A 25,096-nucleotide genomic window follows, 5' to 3' on the forward strand; every position below is an offset into this window, starting at 1 on the left:
AGCAGCTGACCAGTAGACCGCAACTTCAAATCGATAATTGAAAACCCTTACCCCAGAAAGGCTATGTCACTTCCTACCCAACGATAAATGCATTACCAGACTTTTTTCTCTCGCTTTTACTTTTTTTGTGGTCGACTATCCTCCCCGCCCGGCAGAATCCCCTCTCCGGCTCTCACCGCTCGGCATCGCTTTCGGAGATTTCTCAAAGGCCGAGACTCTTACTACTGGAGGACAGGTTCAAAACTATTTGATGAAAGAAGTACTTTGACCGTCGCAATCAATCATAATTCTACTCAAGCTACACATATCCACACAAAATGCATTCCCACCTACACACTCCCTACAATGCCAGTACGTCAACCCACTATCCTGAAAAATGACAATAAACTAACGGGGTATCAACAGACTGCGAGGAGATCATGACCGCTCTCGACGAATGTCACGCTCGCGGATTCCTTCACAAAGCCCTGGGCAATTGCAACGATATCAAGCGCGATGTTAACAAGTGCCTCGCTGCGGAGCGGTATCAGCGCGCAAAGAAGAATCGGGACCAGGCTCGGGATAACCGGAAGCGGATCGAGAAGATCTGGGCTGAGGAGAGGGCTCTCGAGCAGGGTATTTCGCTCAATGGGGAGTCGAAGCAGCAGTAAGGGGTCCACTGACGAGTTGGAGGTTGATGATTGAGAAGGTGGATGGGGCTGTTTTGCATGGAGGAGTTGTTGTATTGGTTTGGTGCTAGGCGGCGTTTATGGTCTTGTTCTCTCTTCTCACCTTTCGAGTGGTGTCACTCATTCTACTCAGTGTAACACTATGTGTCTGTACATATAGCCCGAACGAGTCATGTCTACATGTCAACGAGATTGACGGATATCACATTGTCTAAATTCAAAATATACATAGCTTGAGGACGGTACTTTTAAGTGCACTAGCCAACCAAACGCCTTACCAATGAATATAGATCTGCCTCACGCCGAATGAGGGACAGTTATTCGTTCGAAGACGTTGCAGCCTCTGCCCCATTTGAGGGCTCACCGGCGTGGTCGTCATTTCCATCCCCTTTGGAACACTTATGGTGGCGCCGTCTTCTCTTCGGCTTGGGTGCGCTTGACTCGCCGTCGCCGTCATCGTTTGTCCTGTCTGGAGCCTCGTCTGATTTCTGTTCCTTCCGCTTCTCTTGTTTCGGTCCACTGGCCGTTTCTGCTGTTTTCTTCTTGGGTTTCTTCACACTCAAGGGATTAGGCCCCTTGGGCTTCTTCGGCCCTCGCTTCTTCTTCTTCTCCTCACCGTCCTCGGTCCGCTTTCTTTTGCCTAACACTGCTTCATCATTCAAACCCGCCCGGAACTTGCTGTTTTCAACTCCGTCTCGTACTTCTTCGGATGGCGTGCTCATTGGCTCGAGAATCATGACAGACCGTTTCACGTAAACAATCGGTACACCGGGGATTGACCGTGCCCCGATACGCAACTTCTGCGCCTGTCGCAGCGCATCCCGTCCCTCATCATCCCCTCGCTTTCTCTTCTTTCCATCGCCAGAGTCGGCCTTGGCGGGGGCAGGTGGGTCTGCAGTCGCGAGAGTATAGTGCTCTTTATTCCGCTTGACTTCTTTGGAAGGCGACAGTAATGAAAGCAAGCATTCCACTTCGTCAATGGGAGTTGAGTCTTCGTTGTGCGAGCAGTGTCGCAATGGGAGGACCGTGGGTGGAGGGAGATGCGTTGGGCGGTAAGGATTGTTGGTTTTCGGGTTGATAGGTTGAGATGCCATGATGGCCGCCAGGGAGCATTTCGTCAATACTATTGATTGGTATGTTAGCTCGTCGGTCCATTGTCCACACGTGGTCAGACTCTGGATTCGAAGACATACATGGTTTGACTTTTCCTTGAAGTGTACGTTCAAGTGCAGGAATCAGTTCCATTTTGAATGAATGAACGGCGCGGAGGAAATTCGAGTCAACTGGAGAGATTCGAGTGTTAGTATTAGACATTATTTCAACGCAGCCATGTGCGTTTGTGAAGGTGCAATACCTAAGACTTGATATGGTTCGCGGAAGCCAAATGCCATCTCATACTGATGCATCAGCTTGCGATACTTCTTGGAGCGTTTGGCCCTCATCTTGAATGAGTCAATAAGCCTCTAAATAAGAGAAGCGCGGTGATACGACGGTGTTTTGCGAGTAAGGTCTGCTACGTTCTACCTCTTCTTGATCCGAATGTTTTTTGGCCGGTCACTTTTTTTCTGCCGGGCGGAACAGGCGAGTGCTTTACATGTGGTCAGTGCTCGGCGATAACGATAGGCAGATACAATCGTTCAAGTATCAAGGCACCAACTGGCATTAACACAGCAATTACCTGGAAGTCTACCCAGAGATTCTCTGCGTCCCAACTACCGTCAACCTGCTTGCTTCTTCAATGATATATGATATATGTGTGACCTAGGAAACTGGCTAGCTACCTATCGAACCTTTGCATGGATTGGAACTGTTTTGACTCTCTGGTCAACCACAAAGTTGACAGGCTACAGAGTTCATTATACTACTTTCCCTTGACCTCTCGGATTCAGGAATATTGTTACTTAAAGGTGGGATGATTTAGAATGTGCAGACTGGACGGGCGATGGTGTCGAGATTGTTCAGATGATTCCATCTGATGCAACGAATCCTGCTGTCGAGCTTATCACGACTATGAAGGAACAGCCAATGGAAAAGCGTTTCGCACGAATACCTGACCATTTGGTTTTTCTGTATGAAACCGTCTTTGTGTGGTTGAGAAGTGCGGAAGGGTTACATTTAGCTGACGATGTACATGCCTTTTTCTGTAAGGGAAGCGAACCATCAGCATATGCGGCTAGAGATACCCTACATACGTTGGAATCCTCCCTCTGACTGGTAAATGGAGGTCGACACCTTTGGTTGACTTAGGAAGCCTATGTCCTCTAGATCATTGGGGCATTGATGATGGCGAGGGTAATCATCCTCAGGTGATGAGAGCATGACTAGCACTGCAACTCATCAGCTCCAGAGCTCAGTTCTGAGATGGGTTTCGACCCAAGAATCCAGGCTAAGGCAAGCTGGCGACGCTGAATGATCTCAAACACAGGACTGACTAGCTATCTACTGTGCCAGTTGGTCTGCCAGCCACATGCGTATGTGAGAACAAGTACCGGCCTCAGAAATTAAAGACCGCACGTATCACATGCAAGGGACGTGGCCATCATTCTTCTTCCTCGTCCACATCTTACTTTAGTCACTTTTAAGTTGTCCAAAATGCTCCAGGTAACCCCAGTCTACATAAATTCTGACTTGAAATCGAGTCTGGTCCACGAAAACAGTAGCCATGTTCATGCAAGTGCTATCTACAGCGCACTGACTGAGGCCCGAAGCCTCGAGCCAAGGGGCGCTCTGCTAAGTTTTTTCCCACAGTGGGGGCAGACCCACCATGACCGATTGACCCATTGTTTAAATCCGCCTGGTCACTGAGATGAGGGCCTTGGATGAGTGATTCCCTCAGATGACTTTGATTCTGTGCAACCCATTCTGTAAGGGTCAAACTGCAGAAGCTTAAGGCTGTGAAAGAAGCGATAGCCTCGAAGAACTGCAGGATGCCATCAGTCAGATGTCATAGGTCACAGTTGAGAACAGAGTTATCAGCATGAGACAAGTCATCCGGCAGGATTGTTTCATCTTGACTGGTCAGCGGTCGAGGGGCGGCACATGGCCCTTCTTACAGGCTGTCGTGTGGTGGTTCCTGGCGCCAGGCCAACACCGTTGCTTGACCTTTTGACTAGGCCAGCGAACTAAGGCACTGTAGTATTCGTGATTCGACCATACGATGTTACCGGCCGCTACGTTGTCACAGGAAGGACAACAACCATGCAAGGAACATATAATCTGTAGCAACCGATAATGCAGACAGCAATAGGCATTTGGCGTCTCCGGAGGGGAAATAGGAATGTTACTACCGGGGTTTAACTACTGTGTCATCTTGAAGTTGGAATTCAATGTACCACTCTCCTGCAGATGAGAGACCTGATCTTTCGTCATCGGGAATGCGATCCTCCACGAAGAATAATAATCAGAATGTGACTGCGTAGCAAGTGTAGCAGACAAAAAGATCAATCCACTGCTATCTCGGACACATAAATTGTAGAGTGCGATTTAGCGCGTCGAAACCGCCGACGATTCGAGAAATCACAGCCTGACTCGTAGAGCCGATCCGTCGGATCACCGGAGAAATAATATTAATCATTTCACCTTTACTTGTAGACGAAGTAGATAGATACCTGAGAAGATGAAGAATTATAATTGAGAGCATCTGGAAGCCCGGGTTCCATGGTACCAGACACTGTGAGAACCACTGTTCGTGCTGATCTCGCCATAGGAAGAACAGGAAGCACCAAGAGATCAAATTACCGCACTGGGGAAACGCAAGGCAAACATTTCCTTTTCTATCGCTATTCTTAGCTATCCAGTCAACCCAGCCAGCTGTCAAGAGAATTCATCGAACAAACTGCGTAGAGCCTACGGGTAAACGCTGGGTACTCTGACAGTTGGCGCAGTGGCTGTTGGCTAAAGGCAAGGTACATACTTGCCTCCACGGTTTGTACGGTGGGCTCTGGAACTTTGAAGAGAAGATCCACCGTAAGGTACAGTCTGAAAGTCTGGACAGCCAATCCTGAGGCTAACAGCCAGAGAGCCCGAAGGGACTCTTTTTAGGGCCTTCCTACACTGGCTGGAGTCGTCACTGGACTGGATCCTCTGACCGAACAGGCCAGAACCATTCTATCCCATACTTTGTTCACTCGCCTCCGCTGGAATTTGGGTCTCCCTCGGCGATTTCCCTTTTCTCCTTCTCTTCCTCCTCCATTCCCTCCCTCCTCTCTCCCTTCTGACCACTCCTCCCTGGGGGACTATCCTTCTTCATATTATTTTCATGTTATATTATTCTCTTCTTTTTCTGATCCTTTGATGGTCATTTTTTTACTTTCCTAGATCTCGGTATCTCTGGAATTTACCTTCCTTTTTCCAAATCTCTCAGTGGCGCGTCCTGGTTGTCCGCCTCTGATTTTCACTGTACACTGTACGGTCTGGCTGCAGCATTTCTTGTGATCCCCCTTGAGTCACTTAAAACGGTCTGGCTCTGGAGACGAGAGATCCAACCATTCCATTTTCTTTTGCTGTGCAAATAGATACGAGGATATCCGGTCTCTAAATTCGTTATCGTCTCTCTTGAAGAGCATACACGAAAAGCTTGAAGCGACAAGCTTCTACCACTCATATCTGATAGCGGACATTCCGTCGATCGACTTCCATTCCTTCTTTGACACCCCACCCGCGATCGTCAACGTCAGCCACGCATTCTTTCGAAGCCAATTTGACGTGCGCAACTATAGCGTTTAGAAGTCCTAGAATTAAGAAGATTCTTTTGTGTACCAACGACAAGGATATCTGATTACGGGAAGAAACCTCTACTACAGCCGATATATACACATCATTGCGACAAGAGTCCATCGTCAATCCGATTACAACACCGACCAGGTTTCTATCCAATTGCAACTCACAATGTCGACCCTAACTCGAGCCTTTACCAAGCGCCACAAGCGTCCCGAGGTCTCTGCGCCGATGCCCTATCGCGAAGGTCAGGTCAAGTTCACTGCGGGGACTATCAAGCGGGGAAAGATCTCTGGACCGGTTGAGTTAATCTCCACAACGAACATGTTGGCCTACAATGCGCCCGATCTTCACTCGGCTGTCTCTTCGTCATCTTCTTCTTCACTGCAGTCTCCCGACGACTCCGAGCTGTCTTTCTCTCAGCGAAGCTTTGGCTCTCCCGTCACAACTCCAGACGATTCACCGGTTGAGCCGAACCCATTGTCGTCATATTTTCCGAAGCGATCTGCAACAGTGACTAGCCATCCTCGGTCGTCAACCTCGACCACCTCGTCGACAGATGCACCCTTGGTTCCCAAACGTGCTCTATCGCATACGAAACGGTCCCACCAAGAGTTGGCTCGCCAGCGTTCCTTGTCACGGTTGTCTCCGCCACCACTGAACTCCATGCGCAGCAGCCCCTCAATCCGAACGACCCAAGATTTCTTCAAACCGGAGCCCCATCCGTTCGGGAAGGAGTTGGAGCAGGTCAATGAAGTGGCAGAGGAGTTCAACAGCGGCGCTAATCGCGTGCTCGACGAGGAGGAGATGATCTTGCTCAACAAGGGACTGAGGAAATTTACAGCGAACGACTATCTTGTTGAGATAGAGGAACTCTATGGGAGCATCTTCGACGATCATCTCGGGCCAGTCGCCACTGGGTCTTGGCTTTGAGATTCTTGGATTTCGCTTCGATCTGCACCATCATTTGTGATATCCTCAGCTCTGCGTAATTCGAACCGGAGAAGGAGAACTGGAATTTCCTTCCCATCAATTCCGACTGTGTTACGACCTACCTTATTCAATCGTTATGTGTGCCATGTGTTTCTGTTTCTCGGTTTCAACCCTTTTTTGTTTTGCCCGCTATATACCATGAGGTGGTTTCCATCTACTCGCGTTGTATGTAAATATCATGAACCTCACTGCAGTCATTTATTTCCGTACAGGTTGTGGATCTGCTACAAAAAGGACATGTGATGAACAATGCAGTTCTGTTGCAATCCATATTTGCTACCATGTCCATGACATCATTCTGTCGTTTCAGAAATCATTATAGGTAATCTGCTCATCGATCTGTGTACAGGTGTAACTGGTGTAACCTGAGTATTATCACGAGCAGATAGTTAACGATATGTTTGTTACCTAAGCAGGAAAAACGTAACTAGGGTTTCGCGACGAAGAAGCTTGGGTCACGCGTTGGTCACGCGCGGATCACGAGTCAGAGGGACTCAAGACTCCACACCGCCCCACAGAACGAAAAATTTCCAGTGTACAATCCTCTGCTGGTTTCAACCATTCTCGTCTTCGCTTTCAGGGCGGCTCTCAATCTTCATTGCCTATCCGCATATAGCAGTCATTACTACATCATCTTAGATTGCTATTTATCAGGCAGACAGATGAAGCTGCCTTCAACGTCAGCTTTCCCCCAGCGCGCCCATTATTAATTTCAGTAGCACTCCAGAGTGGACCACGGTTTCAACAGGCACTGGCCGTGTCGTGTGCTCTGGTTTTCTCATCGGCATTATCATCCTGAATAGTTCTCAGGAGTCAGGAGACCCCCACTAAGACCTTTCCTTTCTCTTGTCCTTGAAGGCGAGAGCAACAAATGACACGACTCTCGGATTCGCGTCGACCAACCTCACCCCAACCTTCTTCCCGATAAAATCGAGACTGTCATGGTCTCCTTCGCCACCGCTGCGCGCAACCCTACCGGGGCGATCAAACCAGTCAACCCTCCCAAAATGCTGGCCAACCCCTCGCCAGTGCCCATTTTGAAAAATTCCAAGACGAACAGCGCGGCAGCTGCCGGAGCTAAACACAAGTTGGCCGACATGGATCTTTCGCTGTCACCCTCGTCCTCGGTTGCTTCCGACGGCAGCGATGGCACGCCCAGTCCAAGGAAGCGGGTTCGGGTTCAATTTGATAAGGATGTGGAAATGAGAGAAGCGTCCTGGAGTGGTCAAGAGAAAGGAATGGCCGTGAGTACGGAAAAGAGCGCGGCCGTGGTTCGTGAAGAAGTGCGCAGAGCTATCCAGCGGCATGTCTCTGGAACGGACAGCGAAGCCTACGATCGCATCAAGGAGATTTTCTCAGCAGATCCTCGCCGTCTGGACGAAGATGGCTTGCCTTCCGAAGATTTACCGACGCACACTACATTGAAGCATCACCTCATGGGTCTTCTGTCGAATGTTGCGTCGCTGGATCGCAATTGCAACGGCTTGGTCAATGCAGTTCTGCACAGTGAATGGCTCGGGCGGGATGAGTCGTATATCAAGTTGTACGTTCGATTTCTAGGTAACCTTGCGGCAGCCCAGGGAAGCTATCTCGGGGCGGTCTTGAAGATGCTGGCCAACAATTTTGGGGAGATCCCAAAGGGGACGGGCAAGCTGCCTGGATACGCCCCAGTCCAAGCTGCAGAGATCTATAGCAGAACGCACATGGCTCTCCGTCATGTGATGCAGTTGATTCCTTCTGGTAGTGGGACCCTATCCCCCATCTTGTCTATGCAGTTTCCCTTCGATACGGATTCCGCAAAGGCCAACATTGCGTACACGCGGAATCTTCTAAAGGTCATCAGTTACGCCCCCGAGCTCCAAGCCGACATTCTAGCTCTCATCACGGAGAAAGTCGTGAAGATCGATGTGCAGATTCAGGTAGATATGGAAGACATCGAGGACGAAGTGGGCGAGGATGTTCTCCACGCAGTCTCGCCTGAAGCCACGATGTTGGAGGATGACGAGAATGAAGTTGACGACAATGCATCCGTCGCTAGCGATGATTCCCTAGACGTGGAGTCCCGGCGAGTCAAGACCATCAAAGATAACATACTCAAATTGGATGGCATGATCGATTCGCTGTTTGAATACTACGCCCCGCCTTTCGCGACGGGCACTTTGGATGACAAGGAGAATGCACTTGATTTACTTCTGAGCCATTTCCAGAGCATTATCCTTCCGACCTACCGCTCCCGCCACTCTCAATTCCTCCTCTTCCACTTCTCCCAATCGTCGCCAATTCTGGTGGATCGATTTGCCGCCACCTGTGTTCAGCTCATCTTCAATAAGATGCAACCTGGGATTCTACGGCAGTCCGCAGCAGCCTACCTCGCTAGCTTCGTTGCTCGTGGTGCGCACATCTCTGGCGAGGTCGTAAGAGATGTCTTTGACCTCCTAGGCACACATCTGAACAACCTCCGTCTTGACTATGAAGCCACCTGTCGAGGCCCTGATCTACGCCGCTACGGCCCTTTCTACTCTACGGCACAGGCATTGCTGTATATCTTTTGCTTCCGCTGGCGAGACCTGACGACCGCAGCGATGGAGGGCGATACCCCTGAACAAATTGATGAACTGGAGCCAGAAGAAATCACGTTCCCTCCATCGGTCAAGGAGGTCCTCCACCAAGCGGTCCATTCCAAACTGAACCCCCTCAAGGTCTGCTCGCCGGCGATTGTGTCTGAATTCGCCCGTATGGCTCAGCACCTCAACTTCATGTACGTGTTCAGCATCCTCGAGACGAACAAAAGACTGCGCGTCTCCTCGTTCCGGAGCATCTCAGCCATGGCGGACCCGCGCTTCAGCCATGTCGAGCGAGAAACTCGTGCCGGCGATGATCTGGGTTATCAGCTTGATGCCTATTTTCCCTTTGACCCATACCAGCTACCTCGCAGCCGCCGTTGGCTGGAGAATGACTACGTCCACTGGCGCGGTATCCCTGGCGTGGACGACCAGGACGAGGGCGATTCGGACAGTGACCTCGACGGGAGCGAATCCGAAGGAGACCTGAGCGACGTCACTGGGACCGACGAAGACGACTGAATACTCTGAAACAAAAAAGCCTTGTTCGATTTTTTCTATTCATGCTCAATACCCCACAGCGTCTTTATCATTTCTTGCATCTCGGCCGTGTCTGGACGAGTTTGATCCGAAAAAGCAGAAAAAAGTGATTTTATCCATTTCTTTACCATCATGCATGGCTGGTTAGCGTGGCGTATGGGTGTGATCTCGTTTTGTATCTTGTTCGGATATCAGCCATGTTCTGTTCCTTGGTGTTTACTACGATGGCATTTTGACTCGATATGGCGCTATGATGTGAATGTAGTGAACTATCTAAATGGAATAAACATTCGAAAATCAATACAACCAATGCCAGTATCCTGTAGACATCGCATGTTTGCCACATGGCAACCTCAAGGATTCAGCTGCTACATCCCTCTGCCTTATATTCCCTCTGCATCTATAAACCTGATTTATTCTCTACAGTCGAGTCAACCATCACTTCGAAGTCCATGAGTATTGAATGCGGCGAAGCCTCGTATCGTGGACCTCGGTACAGAGGTACTTACAGAGGAATCTGCGATACTCAAGAATGATGTCATAGCATGCCTGCACCCGATACATGGTACCAGATCTGCGGCCATAAGCTTCGGCTCTGGGGATGAGAACCTGTCAACAGGAAAATGGCGATATTACCATGGACATGGACATGGAAATGGACATGAATATTAGGGTGCTGAGGAAGGAGATTGTGGTTGGTGGGTGGGAGTGCCGATGTTGAGATCTACAAAGTACGGTACTTGGAGGCTGTTTACCTTCCTGGTTTTAATTGCTAGATACTATCTGATTGAGAAGGGTCGATGTTGTCATTCATAGATAGTCATTTGTTAGTGTTGTTGTTAGAGGATAGTTTACATCTATGACGCCTTAAACCGATAGATTGGGGACAGTGTCAGGAGTAGCGCATTTCCCCTCCAATGGCTCCGTATAATGATGGACAAACGCTCGAATAAGGGAGGGTCATGGACAGGAAAGAAAGAAGTATGGCACATGAAGATACTGATTCTGTATCGCGAGATCTATTTGTTAAAGATCGCTTTCATGTCCGCGCAGGCATCGCGATAGAGAACATTGACCTTGGCTTGATCCCGGAAGGGATTCGGCGACTTGTCCCAGGCATGTCGGGCTTTTTCAATCATCATAGCCCGAACGTGTTTGCCGGAATCTTTCAGTCGCCGCATAAACAGCTGGCCCTCGTTCATCAGCATGTCCCATTCGCAGATGTACAGAAAGATATCGTGGGGTAAAGCGTCGCTCAAGATCTCGTCTGTCGCTCGGACCGGTGATGCGTAGGGCGAGCGACGGTGTTCATGATTCGGCAGGTAGGAGTTATCGAATAGATCGGTCAGGAACTTCGGAAGCGTCTGTTCTGGCATGATGCTCGCCGCGCGGCGGAAAGCACGCGACTCCTCAAAGTCCAGGATCGGGTACCAGCAGAAGAGAGCGACGATGCTAATATCGCCCGATGTATCAAGAAGCTGTTGCGCCGAATTCGCCCGATCGAGCGGGGGATCATGCTGCTCCTTGGCCATCAGGCTTCGCAGCCGTAGAGGCACAGTGACAGCTAGATTGCCGCCCGCTGAGAAACCACTCAGAGCAATTCGGGTCACATCCAACCCCAGTTCGGCGGCATGGGCGGCCAGATATTGCAGTGCTTCCACACCATCATCTACAGCAGCGGGGAACGGATGCTCTGGACTTCGACGGTACCCGACACTGACTACCACTGCTCCGACGTCCTCCAGGATGCACTGAGCCCAGCGGGAGTCGTCGGTGGGACATCCCAGTGTGAAACCGCCTCCGTGAAAGTTAATCACTACGGGTAGTCGGCGGCCCTCTCTCCGATTCTTCTGGTAGTCAGGTGGACAGTAGAAATGCAGACGGATCTGCGAGTTGCCGGAACGAACGGATCGGACGAAGACTGGACGGGGAGGACGGGGAGCCGGTAAGTCGTGAAAGAACATTCCTATTCGCATCAGGAACCGCCAAAAGACGGCCTGGATGTAGAGCCACCATCGAGGAGGGGCATGAGAGGCCATGGACGTTGATCTAGTACAACGATGATCGCCACGAGTCTAGATGCATACGCGGGAAGCGAAAGGTCCGACAGGGACTTGGCCCTAAGGGAGCGATTACCTAAGTCAGTACACTGAAGGCCCGAAACCTAATAATAAACAGAGGAAAATGTGAATGTTGAGATCGGATATGGATGAAGTGAACCGAGGGATCATGGGAGTTGGGAATGAAGGAAGAAGTCGGTATGATGTTCAGAGTGGACAAGACGCCAGCCAAGAAATCCAGAAAGTGTCAGATGATGAGGAGATTAAAGTACCATACGGAGTACATCATTTTAGTATGTGATAAGTGACAGAAATGGGCTTGCACAAGGTTCATTTCTTGAGGTATGGATGATATCAGAAAATGCCTAGTTTGCATCCTAGTGTGTCTTAAAAATAGTGTCAATTAATTGAAATTTTTATTCCTCGGACCTCGCTCTTTGATGCCGATGCACAGAGTAGTACTCTAGCGGGCGACCCTGAAGTTACGTAGGTGGAAGGGTCGGTTATATCCGTAGCAAGTACTCTCAATTGCATTAAAAAACCTAGCTACCTGACAATTGAGTGGTATGATCTCTATCAAGTAAATAGTAAAATTGTAAATTGATAATAAGACAGTATCTGATTATGGTAAGATAGTATAAAATATCTACAGCCATGGGCCGATGGCAAAGTGTCTGCCCCTCTATTAAGGCTGACACATGCGTCACATTTCCTCCAGGCGATGACATCACCACCAGCGTTTTTCTGGTCGGCTTCTCGGTCTTCTTCTTGTTCTGAGATCTTCGTTTCTTGGTTGCGCTCTCTATCAATTGCTTAGTGAGAAAGCTTCGAAATTACCTAACATCCCTGAAATTCAGGGGATATTCTCAGAAATACTTGCCTAGTACCTCTCTAGGCACTTCCTTAAGATTTTATCAAGACTGTCGATCGCTCTTCGTCAGGGAGTCATCATCATATTCTTCTTCCATTCCATGCATCTAAGCAACTAATACATAAGGTAATAATCCTCCTTGATCCTAGTCACTCCTGTGGCTGATTTACTTTCCCCTCGTGTTCCTTTACATTCCGATTGCTTCCTAGAGCTAACCTTACTAAGGTCCAAAGGCTTACTCTTATATTCCTACTCCCCCGTCGTACTTTTTCTTTTTGGTACGAGGTTTTCCTTCTGGTCCTTCAGATTCTTCTCATTTTATAAACCAATTAACTGGTCTCGGATGATTTTTGGCCACCTACCTAACTGTACACCTCCATTGACAATCTAGGTGGTCTCTCATCCGTCACCATGTCCATCAAACGTGCTTTGTCTAAAATCAAGCCCAAGGCCGATGACGACTCGGGCAAAACAAGCCTATCTCATGTGTCCCCCTCGCCGCGTCGCAGCATCTTCAGTAGCTTCTTACGCGATCGCGATTATGTTTCTTCCTCTGACGATGTCTCCGACGATTCTGGCTCGGGTTCTCTGAGCAAAAACCAGCAGAAGCGCTTGGCTCGCGAACAGCGTCGAAAACAGCGCAGTCGACTCAGCGAGGAACAACAATCGGATGACTCCGAGCGGCGCCACAAGGAAGAGATCGCACAGGCGGCTCGCGAAGAGACAGACGACATGAAGGCTCGCTATGGAGAGCTGCCCATGCTTCAGTCCACTAGTCGTCCGCGAGAACCTCGGAATCGTCTGGAGGATATCTCTTCGAGCAGTGTCGGCCAGGAAATCTTCTTCACAGCCCGCCTGCACATTATACGCCGGATGAGCTCGAAGCTAGTCTTCCTCATCTTCCGTCAACGTCTCACTACCTTCCAAGGTGTCCTTCACGAGAAACCTGGGGCCAAGTCCATTGCGATGATTCAGTGGGCCGAACATCTACGCCTGGGTTCCATCGTCCGCGTGCGCGGCATTGTTCAAGCGCCCCAGGTGCCAGTGCTGGGCTGCACTATTCATGACGTCGAGCTTGATGTCGAACAGATTCACCTGGTCGTCCACCGCGAGGAACCTGTTCCCTTTAGCGTCTACGAGGCCGAAATTCGCACCGCAGAGGAAGACAGGGTAGAAGGCCGCCGCAGTCACTTACCGGACCGTACACGGCTTAACAACCGTATCTTGGACTTGCGCACTCCGACGTCGCAATCCATCTTCCGCCTTCAGTCTGCGCTCTGCAATATCTTCCGATCCTCCCTTGACGAGCAAGGGTTCATAGAGATCCACACCCCCAAGCTGCAAGGCACTGCCACTGAGTCCGGTGCCAGTGTCTTTCAAGTTAACTATTTCGGTCGCGATGCTTTCTTGGCCCAGAGTCCCCAGCTCGCCAAGCAGATGGCTATCGCAGCCGACTTTGAGCGAGTGTACGAGATCGGCGCTGTATTTCGGGCCGAGAACTCCAACACCCACCGCCATCTGACAGAGTATACGGGTCTCGATATCGAGATGGCGATCGAGGAGCATTATCACGAGATGTTGGACGTTTTGGATGCAGTGATCAAGAACATGCTGAAGGGTGTCTATGGCCGCTACCGCCGCGAGATCGAGATTGTCAAGCATCAGTTTCCCTCGGAGGACGTTGTGTGGCTCGAAGAGACACCCATCATCCGATTCTCGGATGGTATCAAGATGCTCAACGAGTCCGGATGGCGTGATGAGGATGGCAACCCACTGCCTGAAGACGATGACCTGCATACACGAGACGAGATACGGTTGGGTGAGCTTGTCAAGGAGAAGTATGGGACCGATTACTACATTCTTGACAAGTTTCCGGTCGCAGCTCGTCCGTTTTATACAATGCCCGATCCCGAAGACCCGCGCTTCACCAACTCCTTTGATATCTTTATTCGAGGCCAGGAGATTGTCTCTGGCGGGCAGCGTATCCACGACCCGCGTATGCTGGAGGAAAGCATGCGGCGCTCGGGCATCAATCCGGACATGATGGAGGATTACTTGGAGGGTTTCCGCTGGGGCGCTCCTCCGCACGCTGGAGCCGGTGTTGGCCTGGAGCGGTTGCTGATGCTTCTTCTCAAATTGGGCAACATTCGTCTCGCGTCGCTCTTCCATCGGGACCCCAAGAGTTTCCCGCCTAAGCCCCCGGTTTTGCTGCTTCGTCATCCCGAATCGTCCACTATTGAGCCACCGTGGCAACGGGAGGGACGTGGATCACTTGCGAAGGACGAAAGCGAGTTGCAGCCATTGGAGCACCTGATCGCCAACTACGGAGATGCCACGTCCACCTCATGGGGCGATGAGCGTTTCAAGATTTGGCGAGACATGGCCACCGGCGCCGCCGTCTCATACGTCCCTAGCAGTAGCAACTATGCGGTGATTCCCGGCAACCCTCTATGTGATCCCTCGCAGTACAACCGCGTCATCACGCAGTTCCTGCAGTGGATGCGACGTGAAACCAAGTACAAACCCATCTGGCTTCTTTGCTCTCCAGAAGTTGAGACTATTCTGGGCGAGAAGCTCGGATGGCGCAGCTTGTCCTGCATTGCTGAGGAGCGTGTGGATCCGTCCCGTAACCAGGCCGCGTCCGATGGCGAGATTGCACGGAAGATCAGGCGCGCGGAGAATGAGGGCATCAAGATCGTGGAGATGAAGTACGGCGAGATGGTCCCCGACGACGCCCGGGAGAAGATTGATGCGCGGATCCAGGATTGGCTGGCGAATCGTAAGGGCACTCAGGTGCATCTGTCTGAGATCCATCCTTGGCGTGATTCGGAGCACCGCTGGTACTTCTACGCTGTGGACAAGTCCGGCACCATCTGTGCCTTTGTTGCCTTGGCCATGCTGTCTCCCCATTTCGGCATGCAGGTCAAGTATAGCTTCGACTTTCCAGGCTCTCCCAATGGGGTCATTGAGTACATCGTGACTCATGCCATCCAAACAGCTGCCAGGGCCGGCACCAAGTCACTCACTTTCGGAGCCGGTGCAACTACCACACTGACGCCCGGTCATAACCTGCACGGAGCCAAGATCAAGATGCTCCAGCACACCTATGAGACTCTGGCCAAGCAGTTCCATCTCGTGCGCAAGAGTGAATTCAGGGCCAAGCTGGGGGCTCATGACGAACCTCTCTACATCGCATACCCACCGCATGGACTGGGTTCCAGGGGTATTCGGGCTGTTCTGCACTTCTTTGAAGACTAGAGTGGCGGATGTACCAAGCCCGACCCGCCGATCAGCTCATGCTCAAATACACTCACGAGGAATGTTATGACACGATTTGTGGATACGATGGATGCACTTATGATATATTTCCAGCAGTAGACTTTTGGTTCGAGGCGAGATATTTAGGAATGATCTAGAACCATGCATGTGCCTAATATTTTTCATGTTGCTTCAGGACCCATTTTTGTCGATGCCCTTTATTCCCCCTGATGTCTGTGATTTATCGTTTTCTACATGTTTTGCTCTGTCCAGTCATACTTGTCCCATAATACAATCTACTACTGCAAAGTCATCCACTCCAACTGTAATTAAGATTAATGCCGTAGAGTCAATCATGATGTACCAAGGGGGTAGCTGTAACGTTGACTATATCAAGACTATCTTCCCTAGGCCTAGCATAAGAAATACACAGCAGCATATTATACAAAAATGATAACCAGAGCCATGCAGGTCAACTAACAGCCCCTACCTACCGCGTCTTCTTTTCATCACCGTCAACAGTCGTACTCTCGCCAACCTCCCGCTCTACCATCCCCCCAAACACCCCCATCACCCACCTCGCAAGCAAGACAGCCACCGTCCCCACAACACACACATACCCCGCCGTCGGCACCAGAGACCGCGGGAAAACATTCCACAGGAACGGATCGAGGATCACATCCGCCAGCACAGGGGGCACATTTTCCATGAGCGCCCTGTCAAGCGAGAAGTAATCCGCCGCAGCGCGGATCCGCAAGAACAACACCGAGTCGGAGGTTGGTGCTGGATCCCTGGACGAGGGCGGCGGGTGGTGTTTGCCGTTGCGGACGAGGGGGTTTGAGGATGAGGTTGAAGCGTCGAGCGCTGCGAGACGGGCTGAGGAGTAGAGGCTGATTGCGGAGAGGAGGGATGGGTCTTCCATTGTGCTGGAGAGGGTGAATGTGTCCAGGGTGAAGGATGTGGGTTGCTTAATAGTGTTAGTGTGGATTGCAATGGGAAGGGAGGGGGCGTACAGTTGCCAGATAGCATATTCGGACTTCGTAGCGTTGACCTGGCGTCAGGTTTTCGAGAAAGAACCATGAGTCTGTTCCTGGGGAGTCTGCGGTAGGGAATGAGGCGTTGATGAAGGTTCGTAGGGTTGGATATGAGGGGGAGAGTCGCTCGAGGCCTAGGTCGTCGAGGGTGGAATCTGTTGAGGGGATGGGTGATGGCTGTGGGGCGACGAAGATAGTTTTCTCGACGTTGGCAACGACGAGGGGGATGAGAGAGAGAAGAACAAGGGGGTTGAGGTTCTTCATTTTGAGTGTACTATAGTCCACTCGGATGTATTGGTGGTTGTGAAAGTGGTTTACATGGCCATGTTGGGCTTGATATGAGATAGAGTAGATCTGAACAAGCTGTTAGCATGTGTCTCTGAATAAATAAAAACTCGTCTAGGGATACAATTGGAAGAGCAGAGTACAGCATAGAGCAAGGATGCCATATCTCGAATACATTCTATATCATATGCAGAGCTATTCAAGGCTTGGGTTCCATTGCCAGTTTGGGAACTCCCCGCAGCAATTGGTGACACCGCATCAATGAATTGGCTGATACTACAGCAATACTATAAGATTGCCAAGAAAGATTGACAACATACCTTCTATCGAAGCGATTTTTGATGAAACGTATCGAGTTGAGGCAGTTGGCAGGATATCAATGTTCAATGCATATGCATGCCGTCACGCCATCACGTGACTCTTATCAGCGCTGAATAAGCATTGTTGATCCTCGTCACGGGACTGCGAGCGAGACTCGGGCATCTGGCGGTCACGGGCCTCCATCAGCCAATCACAGCCGGCGGATCCCAACGCGACCCAACCGACGGAGCAACAACGAACAAGAACGCCAGCTTGGGGGGTGACAGCGCATTACCTATTGAAGCCCATCCCAAAAGAGTGTCCACAACAAATTGAACAGGTCTGGTCTGTCTTCGTCTGAATTGATCATTCTTAGACCTCGACTTTCTCCCCCCCTTCCATCTTCTCCAGATTTCTTCAATTACCTCTCGAACCCCAGGGTTAGTACTCCCCCTTTCTCCCCCTTCTTCAATGTTGTGTGCTGTCCTGCCCACCACATTTTATGTTTTGTGGTGTCCGTTTACTTACCCCTGAAACACCCATACAGCAGATCGTCTTGGGTTTTTTTCGTCCTTCATTCCTCCCTCCTCCACCCACCTTTCTTAATTTATCCTTTGTGAACGGAATTTAGTCAATCGAATTCAACAAAATGAGAGAAGTCATCAGTTTGAACGGTTTGTCTCCCTTCTATCGTCTTCGTTTGATGTGTTGTTTGTTTTCTGCGGTTCGTGTCACTAATGTTTTCTCCCTCGATACAGTCGGTCAGGCTGGTTGCCAGATCGCCAACTCTTGCTGGGAGGTATGCATTGACCATCAGTTCACCGAGTGATATTGCACATATGGGAATGGAGGATGAAACATACGTGGATGACTGGACATTGGAGGGTCGGCTAACTTTGGTGGTTTAATTCTAGCTCTACTGCTTGGAGCACGGCATTCAGGTACGTGGAACAACATCCCGATTTCATCACAACTGGATGTTATCTCTTCATATCGACGCGTAGATCGACTGACATTTTGCTGTTACCCAGCCCGATGGTTACTTGACCGAGGAGCGCAAGAAGGCCGACCCCGACCACGGATTCAGCACTTTCTTCTCTGAAACTGGTACGTTAGCTGTTTGCACTCCCTCTCCTACTTACGCCCTTAATGATCTGACAACGTGAAGGCCAGGGCAAATATGTTCCCCGTACCATCTACTGTGATCTCGAGCCCAATGTGGTCGATGAGGTCCGCACCGGCACCTACCGTAGCCTTTTCCACCCCGAGAACATGATCACCGGCAAGGAGGACGCCTCTAACAACTATGCTCGTGGTCACTACACCGTTGGAAAGGAGATGATCGACCAGGTTCTCGACAAGGTCCGCCGGGTCGCCGACAACTGCGCTGGTCTCCAGGGATTCCTGGTCTTCCACTCTTTCGGTGGTGGCACCGGTTCCGGTTTCGGTGCTCTGCTGATGGAGCGTCTCTCTGTGGACTATGGCAAGAAGTCGAAGCTGGAATTCTGCGTCTACCCTGCTCCCCAGAACGCCACCTCCGTTGTTGAGCCCTACAACTCCATCCTGACCACTCACACCACCCTGGAGCACTCCGACTGCAGCTTCATGGTCGACAACGAGGCCATCTACGACATTTGCCGCCGCAACCTCGGCATTGAGCGCCCCAGCTACGAGAACCTGAACCGCCTGATCGCTCAGGTTGTTTCTTCCATCACCGCCTCCCTGCGTTTCGATGGCTCCCTCAACGTCGATTTGAACGAGTTCCAGACCAACCTGGTCCCCTACCCCCGTATCCACTTCCCCCTGGTCGCCTACGCTCCCGTCATCTCTGCTGCCAAGGCTTCCCACGAGGCCAACTCTGTCAACGAGATCACCTCTGCTTGCTTTGAGCCCAACAACCAGATGGTCAAGTGTGACCCCCGCAACGGCAAGTACATGGCCACCTGCCTGCTCTACCGTGGTGATGTTGTGCCCAAGGAGACCCACGCCGCTGTTGCTACCCTCAAGACCAAGCGCACCATCCAGTTCGTTGACTGGTGCCCTACTGGTTTCAAGATTGGTATCTGCTACCAGCCTCCTCAGCAGGTTCCCGGTGGTGACCTTGCCAAGCTCGACCGTGCTGTGTATGTTTCCTTCCTGTTTTTCTTTTTCTCACGAAAAAAGAGCATGAAAATAATGAGTAAACTAACGAAAACTATAGCTGCATGCTGTCCAACACCACTGCCATCGCCGAGGCCTGGTCTGCTCTCGACCACAAGTTCGACCTCATGTACTCCAAGCGTGCCTTCGTCCACTGGTACGTTGGTGAGGGTATGGAGGAAGGTGAATTCTCCGAGGCTCGTGAGGACCTGGCTGCCCTCGAGCGTGATTACGAGGAGGTCGCCGCCGACTCGATGGATGAGGAAGTCGAGGCCGAGTACTAGACGGACGTCATCACTCGGCAGGATTCCGAAGAATGGCTGTAGAGTTTGGCCGTCCGATTTGATGCAGAGGCTGCTTCTGGTCGTTTCCGTGCTGTTGTATTGGGGACAGGCGTTTGCCAAGGTGATATACCATGGACCTGCGCGACTCAGGTTGCATGCAAATACATAGGAGAAGATTGGCTTAGCTCACAGACTATGTTTTTCTTTGTCTGATATATTTTTAATATCCCGAAGCAGCGATGAAATTTTACCCGCTCGTTCATATAAACAGCATCTGGAAATACGAGATTGTAATTATCTTTAATTTTGGGGAAAAAAAAATCCATTGGAGGTTTGTCGACAGCGATGATCAAGCAGGTTACAATTACGGAGAGAGAGACAGCGGCAACGAGAAGTGAACAAGAAGAGAAAACAAGCAGACAATAATATGCCATGGCAGTAAACCTATTTTTTTCAGGAATTACTGACGAAGGTGAAGGTATACAAAATAATGGTGGATCCGGAGTAAGCTGTTCAGGGACCTCGTGCTATGGTTGGGTTAACTCCCCCGGAAGCCGATGGGAAGCTAAGCTAAGGAGAAGGACATCATCCCTCCCTCCCTCACCTCCACTCAACCTTACTACTGTACCTTAGTCTCATCTCTCCTCCCAAGACCGAAGCTCCATTTCTTGGTTGCCTGCTTGTCCTCGAGACTATTATTCCCTCATCTCTTCCTACTTTCCACGAGATCTTTTTCTCTTACTATAATCGAGCAGTCTGTAGAAGTCCGCTTCCCCCTCCACTTCGTCATTCCGTCTACTCCGTTCCCCCATTCCCCTTACAATTTGACGATCCATGCTCGTGGCATCATCTTCACTCTAGTCCACAGCATTCCGCTCCACCACCTCACACGCCACAATTTAACGAGTATCCGCGAAAATTGGCCGACGGAAGAGGAGGCGCACTCCTCCTGAGCTACTATCATGGCTGACAGCGGTAAGCGTCCCCACCAGCAATGGTAGACCAGGCTGTGGTTAGGCGAACTCCTCAGGAGAGCAACCGACCCCCCGATCGAACTGCAACTTCTCCAAGCGCGATGGGACTGACGGAGTGCCTCAATAATCTAGCACAACGCCATCCAAATCTCAATTTGACACCTGAAGAGAAACGGGTGTTTTACCAGCTCTTTCAGGCTGCTGATACCACCAACCTCGGCGTCATCACCGGCGAGATTGCCGTTCCTTTCTTCGAGAAGACCAAGCTTGCACCGGAGACACTCGGACTGGTGAGTTGTTTTCCATGGAACGAGTCTTCCGGCGCATGTCTGGCTGACTGGTCACCGACAATGTGTAGATATGGCAGATCGCAGATAAGGAGAACAGGGGGCTCTTGACCCCATCTGGCTTTGGTGTTGTTTTGCGTCTCATTGGACACGCCCAGGCTGGTCGCGCACCTACAGAGGAGCTGGCCCTGCAACGTGAGTACATCCTGAGGATCATTTGGCTACGGAAGGGAGAAGGGGAAATAGCGCTGATGTTGAAATCTCTCTCTAGCTGGGCCGCTACCTAAGTTTGAAGGCGTCATTGTTGAGCCTACATCTCCCACCTCTCGCTCCGCTGGCGCGACCAGCCCACCACCAGTTGGTGGGCCAATTCGAGTCCCTCCACTCAACCCGGAAGACGTCAATAAATTCACAGCGCTATTTGAGAAGTCTGATGTGGCGAGGAGCGGGGTTATCTCAGGCATGCATCCTGCAAAATGAGGAGATTTGTAGCTTTGAGGCTAATATTGCTTGCCTTACAGGCGACATCGCCAAGCAGATCTTTGAACGCGCACGGTTACCAAACGAGATCCTTGGCCGCATTTGGAACCTAGCAGACACGAAGCAAAGAGGCGCCCTCGATGCCACAGAATTCATCATCGCTATGCACCTCTTGACCTCCTACAAGTCGGGCGCCATGAGGGGCATCCCTCAGACTTTACCTCCTGGCTTGTATGAGGCGGCAGCACGAAGGGGCCCGGTGCGAACCTCCGTGGGGTCCCGACCTGCCCTCGACGTTCCTCCAGTCCCTGCCATTCCGCGACAGTTCACCGGACCCCAGCGGACTCAAAGCCCTCTGAATAGGTCCCAGTTCGGAACACCGCTCACTGCGCAGTCAACGGGCGGAGATTGGCTTATCACGCCAGCAGAGAAGGCGCAGTTCGATACCATATTTGGAACGATTGATACTGCGAAGTTGGGCGTCATCACTGGTGACCAGGCCGTAGGATTCTTCGTGAAAGCTCAATTGCCTGAAGAAGTCCTAGCTCAGATTTGGGATCTCGCGGATATTGACGCTGACGGTCAATTGACGAAGGACGAATTTGCGGTAGCGATGTATCTGGTTCGTTCACAGCGTACAGGAAAGGAGCCCTTGCCGCAGACGCTTCCTCCCGCTTTGATTCCTCCTAGTATGCGGCGTCCTACCACGGCGCAGGCAGTGCCGGCCCCAGTCGCAGCTCCTGCCGCGCCGCCGCCTCCCCCAAGTGTCCGGTCTGCTGCGGATGACCTCTTCGGTCTTGATGCATTTTCTGCGCCGCCCGCACCTGCAGCACCTTCACAAGTACCCCAGTCCACAGGAGGCTCCAACACGCCGTTCCAGACGCCGGGTTCACCCATCTCCAGAGCGTCACCTCCAGCCAACTCGACGACTTTTAAGCCTTTCATTCCGACTTCCTCATTTGGTCAGAGTCTCCAGCCTCAGATAACTGGCGCTTCAGCCGGTGCCCCCCCAACAGTCCGTTCACCACCGCCTCCATCGGATGACCTTCTAGGTGACAACGACCCTGAAGAGTCCAATAAACTCACACAAGAAACGGCCGAGCTGGCAAATCTGTCCAACCAAATTGGCTCGCTCGCCAAGGAGATGCAAAACGTTCAGACGAAGCGCACTTCAGCGGAGCACGAGCTGTCTCAGACATCTCAGCAAAAGCGTGACTTTGAGACTCGCTTAGCGCAAGCCAGAGCGATGTATGAACAGGAGGTCAAGAATTTCAAAGCTCTTGAGGAGCGACTGAACGCCTCCAAGGCGGAGACCAAGAGGCTGCAACAAGAATATGCGTTGATCGAGGGCAGCAGGCAAGATTTGCAGACTCAATATAACCAAGTCTCCGCTGCTTTGACCGCCGACCAGCAGGAGAATGCGAGCTTGAAAGAGAAAATCCGCCAAGCTAATGCTGCTGTCGCCCAGCTTAAGCCTGCTCTTGAGAAAGCGCGCTCTGACGCTCGGCAGCAAAAAGGCCTCGTCGCGATTAACAAGAAGCAACTAGCTACAGTAGAAGGTGAACGCGACAAAATCCAGGAGGAGATAGACACGCTCTCGAAGGAACAACCTCAAGGGTCCGACGAAAGCGCGGCATCTGCAAGCGCTGCCCCCGCGCTCGCCAGCCCTGCTCTGTCCACGGCCAGTCAAAACAACAACCCGTTCTTCAGACGGACTGCCACAGCATCCAGCGACGGCCAGGCAGCGGTCCCCCAGGTTTCGAGCGAACAGCAACGTGCTTTTGACAGCCTCTTTGGCACTGCCTTTGCTCCTCCGACCACTGCTACACCCCCGCCTCCCACTTCATTCCGCGCCGACTCTCGGCAGGCTTCGCTCCACTCTCCTGTTACATCCGGGGTACCAACCCCCTCCGTATCACCGCCACCTTCGGTTGGGACCGTGCCTGAACCCCCGCAGTCTCGGCAGTTCACCCCTAACGTTCTTCCCTTAGCCGAGACACAGTCTGTGACCTCGTCTACCAAGCCATCTCCGCCAGGTAGCAGATTTGGTGGTCCGGAGTCGTCAACTGTAGGGACTCCAGCCCCAGCAGGTGCCACCGAAATTCCCTCTGCGACTCCAGAACAAGGCGAAGTACGATCTCCCTTCGAGGAGTTTGAAGAGTCGAAGCGCTTCCCCGAGGTTCCAGTCGTGCCGGGGGAAACGGCAACAGCAGACACTTCGGCTACCGCCAACGAGAACCAGACGGCAGCAAAGGACCCCAGCTTCGATGAGCTGTTTGGCGGTCCAGCACATCAGAGGTCACAGTCTCAGAACGCGAATGATTTCGAAGAAGCTTTTGCTGCTATGAAACAGGGTGCTGGAGCAACCAAGCCTAATGGTACAGCTCCTGCCGCGTTCTCCGAGTTCCCGCCGATCCGTGAGCTCGACGATGATGACGATGACGACGACGACAGCTCTGATAGCGAGGCACCCTTGGGTTTTGATGACAATTTCACACCGGCTGTTCCACCCCAAGAACCGCAGACGTCTAAGACGGACCCGATTGAGCCATCTCAGTTGGCAGCGTTTCCTGCTCCAGGGTCTGTAACTCCTAGTCAGCCTCCTCCCGCCGAGGCCCAGAGAAGCCCACCAAAATATGATGAGAGCGCAGAGAAGGAAGCGTCTGGCGGTATGCCACCTGAATTCAACGGCCTTTTGCCAAACCGTGAAGATCCCACACTCGCTCCGGATGCCCCTCATTCAGTAGAAGCAGGCACTGGTGCCCCGGTTGTTGGCGGGGAGCCGCAGCGGGATGTCCCCGCAGCTGCACCTGCTTCGGCCGGTACCAAGCCCAGTGCTCCCGATTTTGAGGCTGCTTTTGCTGGAATGGAGCTTGCCCCGGCGAAAGAAGCGGAAGACGATGATGACGCCGAGATCGAGCCGTCTGACAATAAAAACACTGCAGATTTCGACTTCTCTTTCGACGCGCCCTCACAGCAGAAGATGGCAGTACCCAGTGGCAGCCCTGAGCATGCCAACCACTCTGATTTCTTCAGCTTTGATCAGCAGGTGAACGCCTCAAATCATGATACCGCCGTATCACCGGCAGCTTCCAACTCACAACCGGCGGCGCACGACTGGGAGACCCTCTTTGCGCCTCTGGACAATGCTCAAGGCGCCTCCACAGGTACCAATGGGGCAACGCAACCGGCAGCGTCCGGGGATGGCAAACCACCCGGATGGGCCCTTCAGACGGACTCCGTGGAAGACGACCAAATCCTTCAACGGCTCACGGGTATGGGGTTTCCCCGCGATGAATCGCTCGCTGCATTAGAGAAGTTCGACTACAACATTGACAAGGTGAGTACAACGACTATTTCAGGTTGCAAACGAGACTGAATTGACTCTTCTTTAATCTCAGGCGGTGGATTTCTTGACCTCCAAGTCTTAATGGCCCTTCATTCCTGCACATTGTCCATTTCACTCATTACTCCCTTTTCCTACATTCTCCAGCTTTCCAGAATTTTATTCGATTTGCATGCATACCCGACTCTACCCTTGTATATTTCCCGCCGGTCCCTAGCCATATCCACAATTTAGTGCACAGAGCCCCGACATAATCTAGAACCTGAAGATGGAGTGGAGTGTACAGGATGGAAGACTCCA

At 51.5% G+C, this 25,096-nt stretch overlaps 9 protein-coding genes across 9 annotated transcripts, besides 1 other annotated feature; 6 read left to right on the forward strand and 3 right to left on the reverse strand.

The window, feature by feature from the left end:
* Nucleotides 1-317: 317 nt before the first annotated feature.
* Nucleotides 318-650, forward strand: NFIA_022000 (COX assembly mitochondrial protein; the record flags this gene model as incomplete). The annotated part of the gene is made up of 2 exons (XM_001265385.1): nt 318-351; nt 406-650. 2 exons carry the CDS (start codon nt 318-320, stop codon nt 648-650), a joined length of 279 nt encoding a protein of 92 aa, XP_001265386.1.
* Nucleotides 651-985: 335 nt separating this feature from the next.
* Nucleotides 986-2,110, reverse strand: NFIA_022010 (rRNA-binding ribosome biosynthesis protein UTP23; the record flags this gene model as incomplete). Its single annotated transcript, XM_001265386.1, has 3 exons — nt 986-1,791; nt 1,862-1,951; nt 2,023-2,110. The coding sequence occupies 3 exons, from the start codon at nt 2,108-2,110 to the stop codon at nt 986-988; spliced, it is 984 nt and encodes a 327-aa protein (XP_001265387.1).
* A 3,445-nt stretch (nt 2,111-5,555) lies between these two features.
* Nucleotides 5,556-6,317, forward strand: NFIA_022020 (uncharacterized protein; the record flags this gene model as incomplete). Its single annotated transcript, XM_001265387.1, has 1 exon — nt 5,556-6,317. One exon carries the CDS (start codon nt 5,556-5,558, stop codon nt 6,315-6,317), a length of 762 nt encoding a protein of 253 aa, XP_001265388.1.
* A 1,001-nt stretch (nt 6,318-7,318) lies between these two features.
* NFIA_022030 (RNA polymerase I-specific transcription initiation factor RRN3 family protein) lies at nt 7,319-9,460 on the forward strand (the record flags this gene model as incomplete). The annotated part of the gene is made up of 1 exon (XM_001265388.1): nt 7,319-9,460. One exon carries the CDS (start codon nt 7,319-7,321, stop codon nt 9,458-9,460), a length of 2,142 nt encoding a protein of 713 aa, XP_001265389.1.
* Nucleotides 9,461-10,497: 1,037 nt separating this feature from the next.
* Nucleotides 10,498-11,517, reverse strand: NFIA_022040 (alpha/beta hydrolase; the record flags this gene model as incomplete). The annotated part of the gene is made up of 1 exon (XM_001265389.1): nt 10,498-11,517. One exon carries the CDS (start codon nt 11,515-11,517, stop codon nt 10,498-10,500), a length of 1,020 nt encoding a protein of 339 aa, XP_001265390.1.
* A 1,303-nt stretch (nt 11,518-12,820) lies between these two features.
* erdS (aspartyl-tRNA synthetase, cytoplasmic) lies at nt 12,821-15,667 on the forward strand (the record flags this gene model as incomplete). The annotated part of the gene is made up of 1 exon (XM_001265390.1): nt 12,821-15,667. One exon carries the CDS (start codon nt 12,821-12,823, stop codon nt 15,665-15,667), a length of 2,847 nt encoding a protein of 948 aa, XP_001265391.1.
* A 490-nt stretch (nt 15,668-16,157) lies between these two features.
* On the reverse strand, nt 16,158-16,965 carry NFIA_022060 (uncharacterized protein; the record flags this gene model as incomplete). Its single annotated transcript, XM_001265391.1, has 2 exons — nt 16,158-16,634; nt 16,681-16,965. The coding sequence occupies 2 exons, from the start codon at nt 16,963-16,965 to the stop codon at nt 16,158-16,160; spliced, it is 762 nt and encodes a 253-aa protein (XP_001265392.1).
* A 970-nt stretch (nt 16,966-17,935) lies between these two features.
* On the forward strand, nt 17,936-19,709 carry NFIA_022070 (tubulin alpha chain; the record flags this gene model as incomplete). The annotated part of the gene is made up of 6 exons (XM_001265392.1): nt 17,936-17,960; nt 18,045-18,085; nt 18,201-18,227; nt 18,318-18,393; nt 18,455-19,409; nt 19,487-19,709. 6 exons carry the CDS (start codon nt 17,936-17,938, stop codon nt 19,707-19,709), a joined length of 1,347 nt encoding a protein of 448 aa, XP_001265393.1.
* A 994-nt stretch (nt 19,710-20,703) lies between these two features.
* Nucleotides 20,704-24,881, forward strand: NFIA_022080 (EF hand domain protein; the record flags this gene model as incomplete). Its single annotated transcript, XM_001265393.1, has 5 exons — nt 20,704-20,973; nt 21,042-21,165; nt 21,242-21,430; nt 21,492-24,790; nt 24,852-24,881. 5 exons carry the CDS (start codon nt 20,704-20,706, stop codon nt 24,879-24,881), a joined length of 3,912 nt encoding a protein of 1,303 aa, XP_001265394.1.
* Nucleotides 23,875-23,902: a microsatellite.
* Nucleotides 24,882-25,096: the final 215 nt, after the last annotated feature.

The sequence above is a fragment of the Aspergillus fischeri genome, genomic scaffold, assembly GCF_000149645.3.
Source record: "Aspergillus fischeri NRRL 181 1099437636249 genomic scaffold, whole genome shotgun sequence".
Classification (NCBI taxonomy): Eukaryota; Fungi; Ascomycota; class Eurotiomycetes; order Eurotiales; family Aspergillaceae; genus Aspergillus; species Aspergillus fischeri.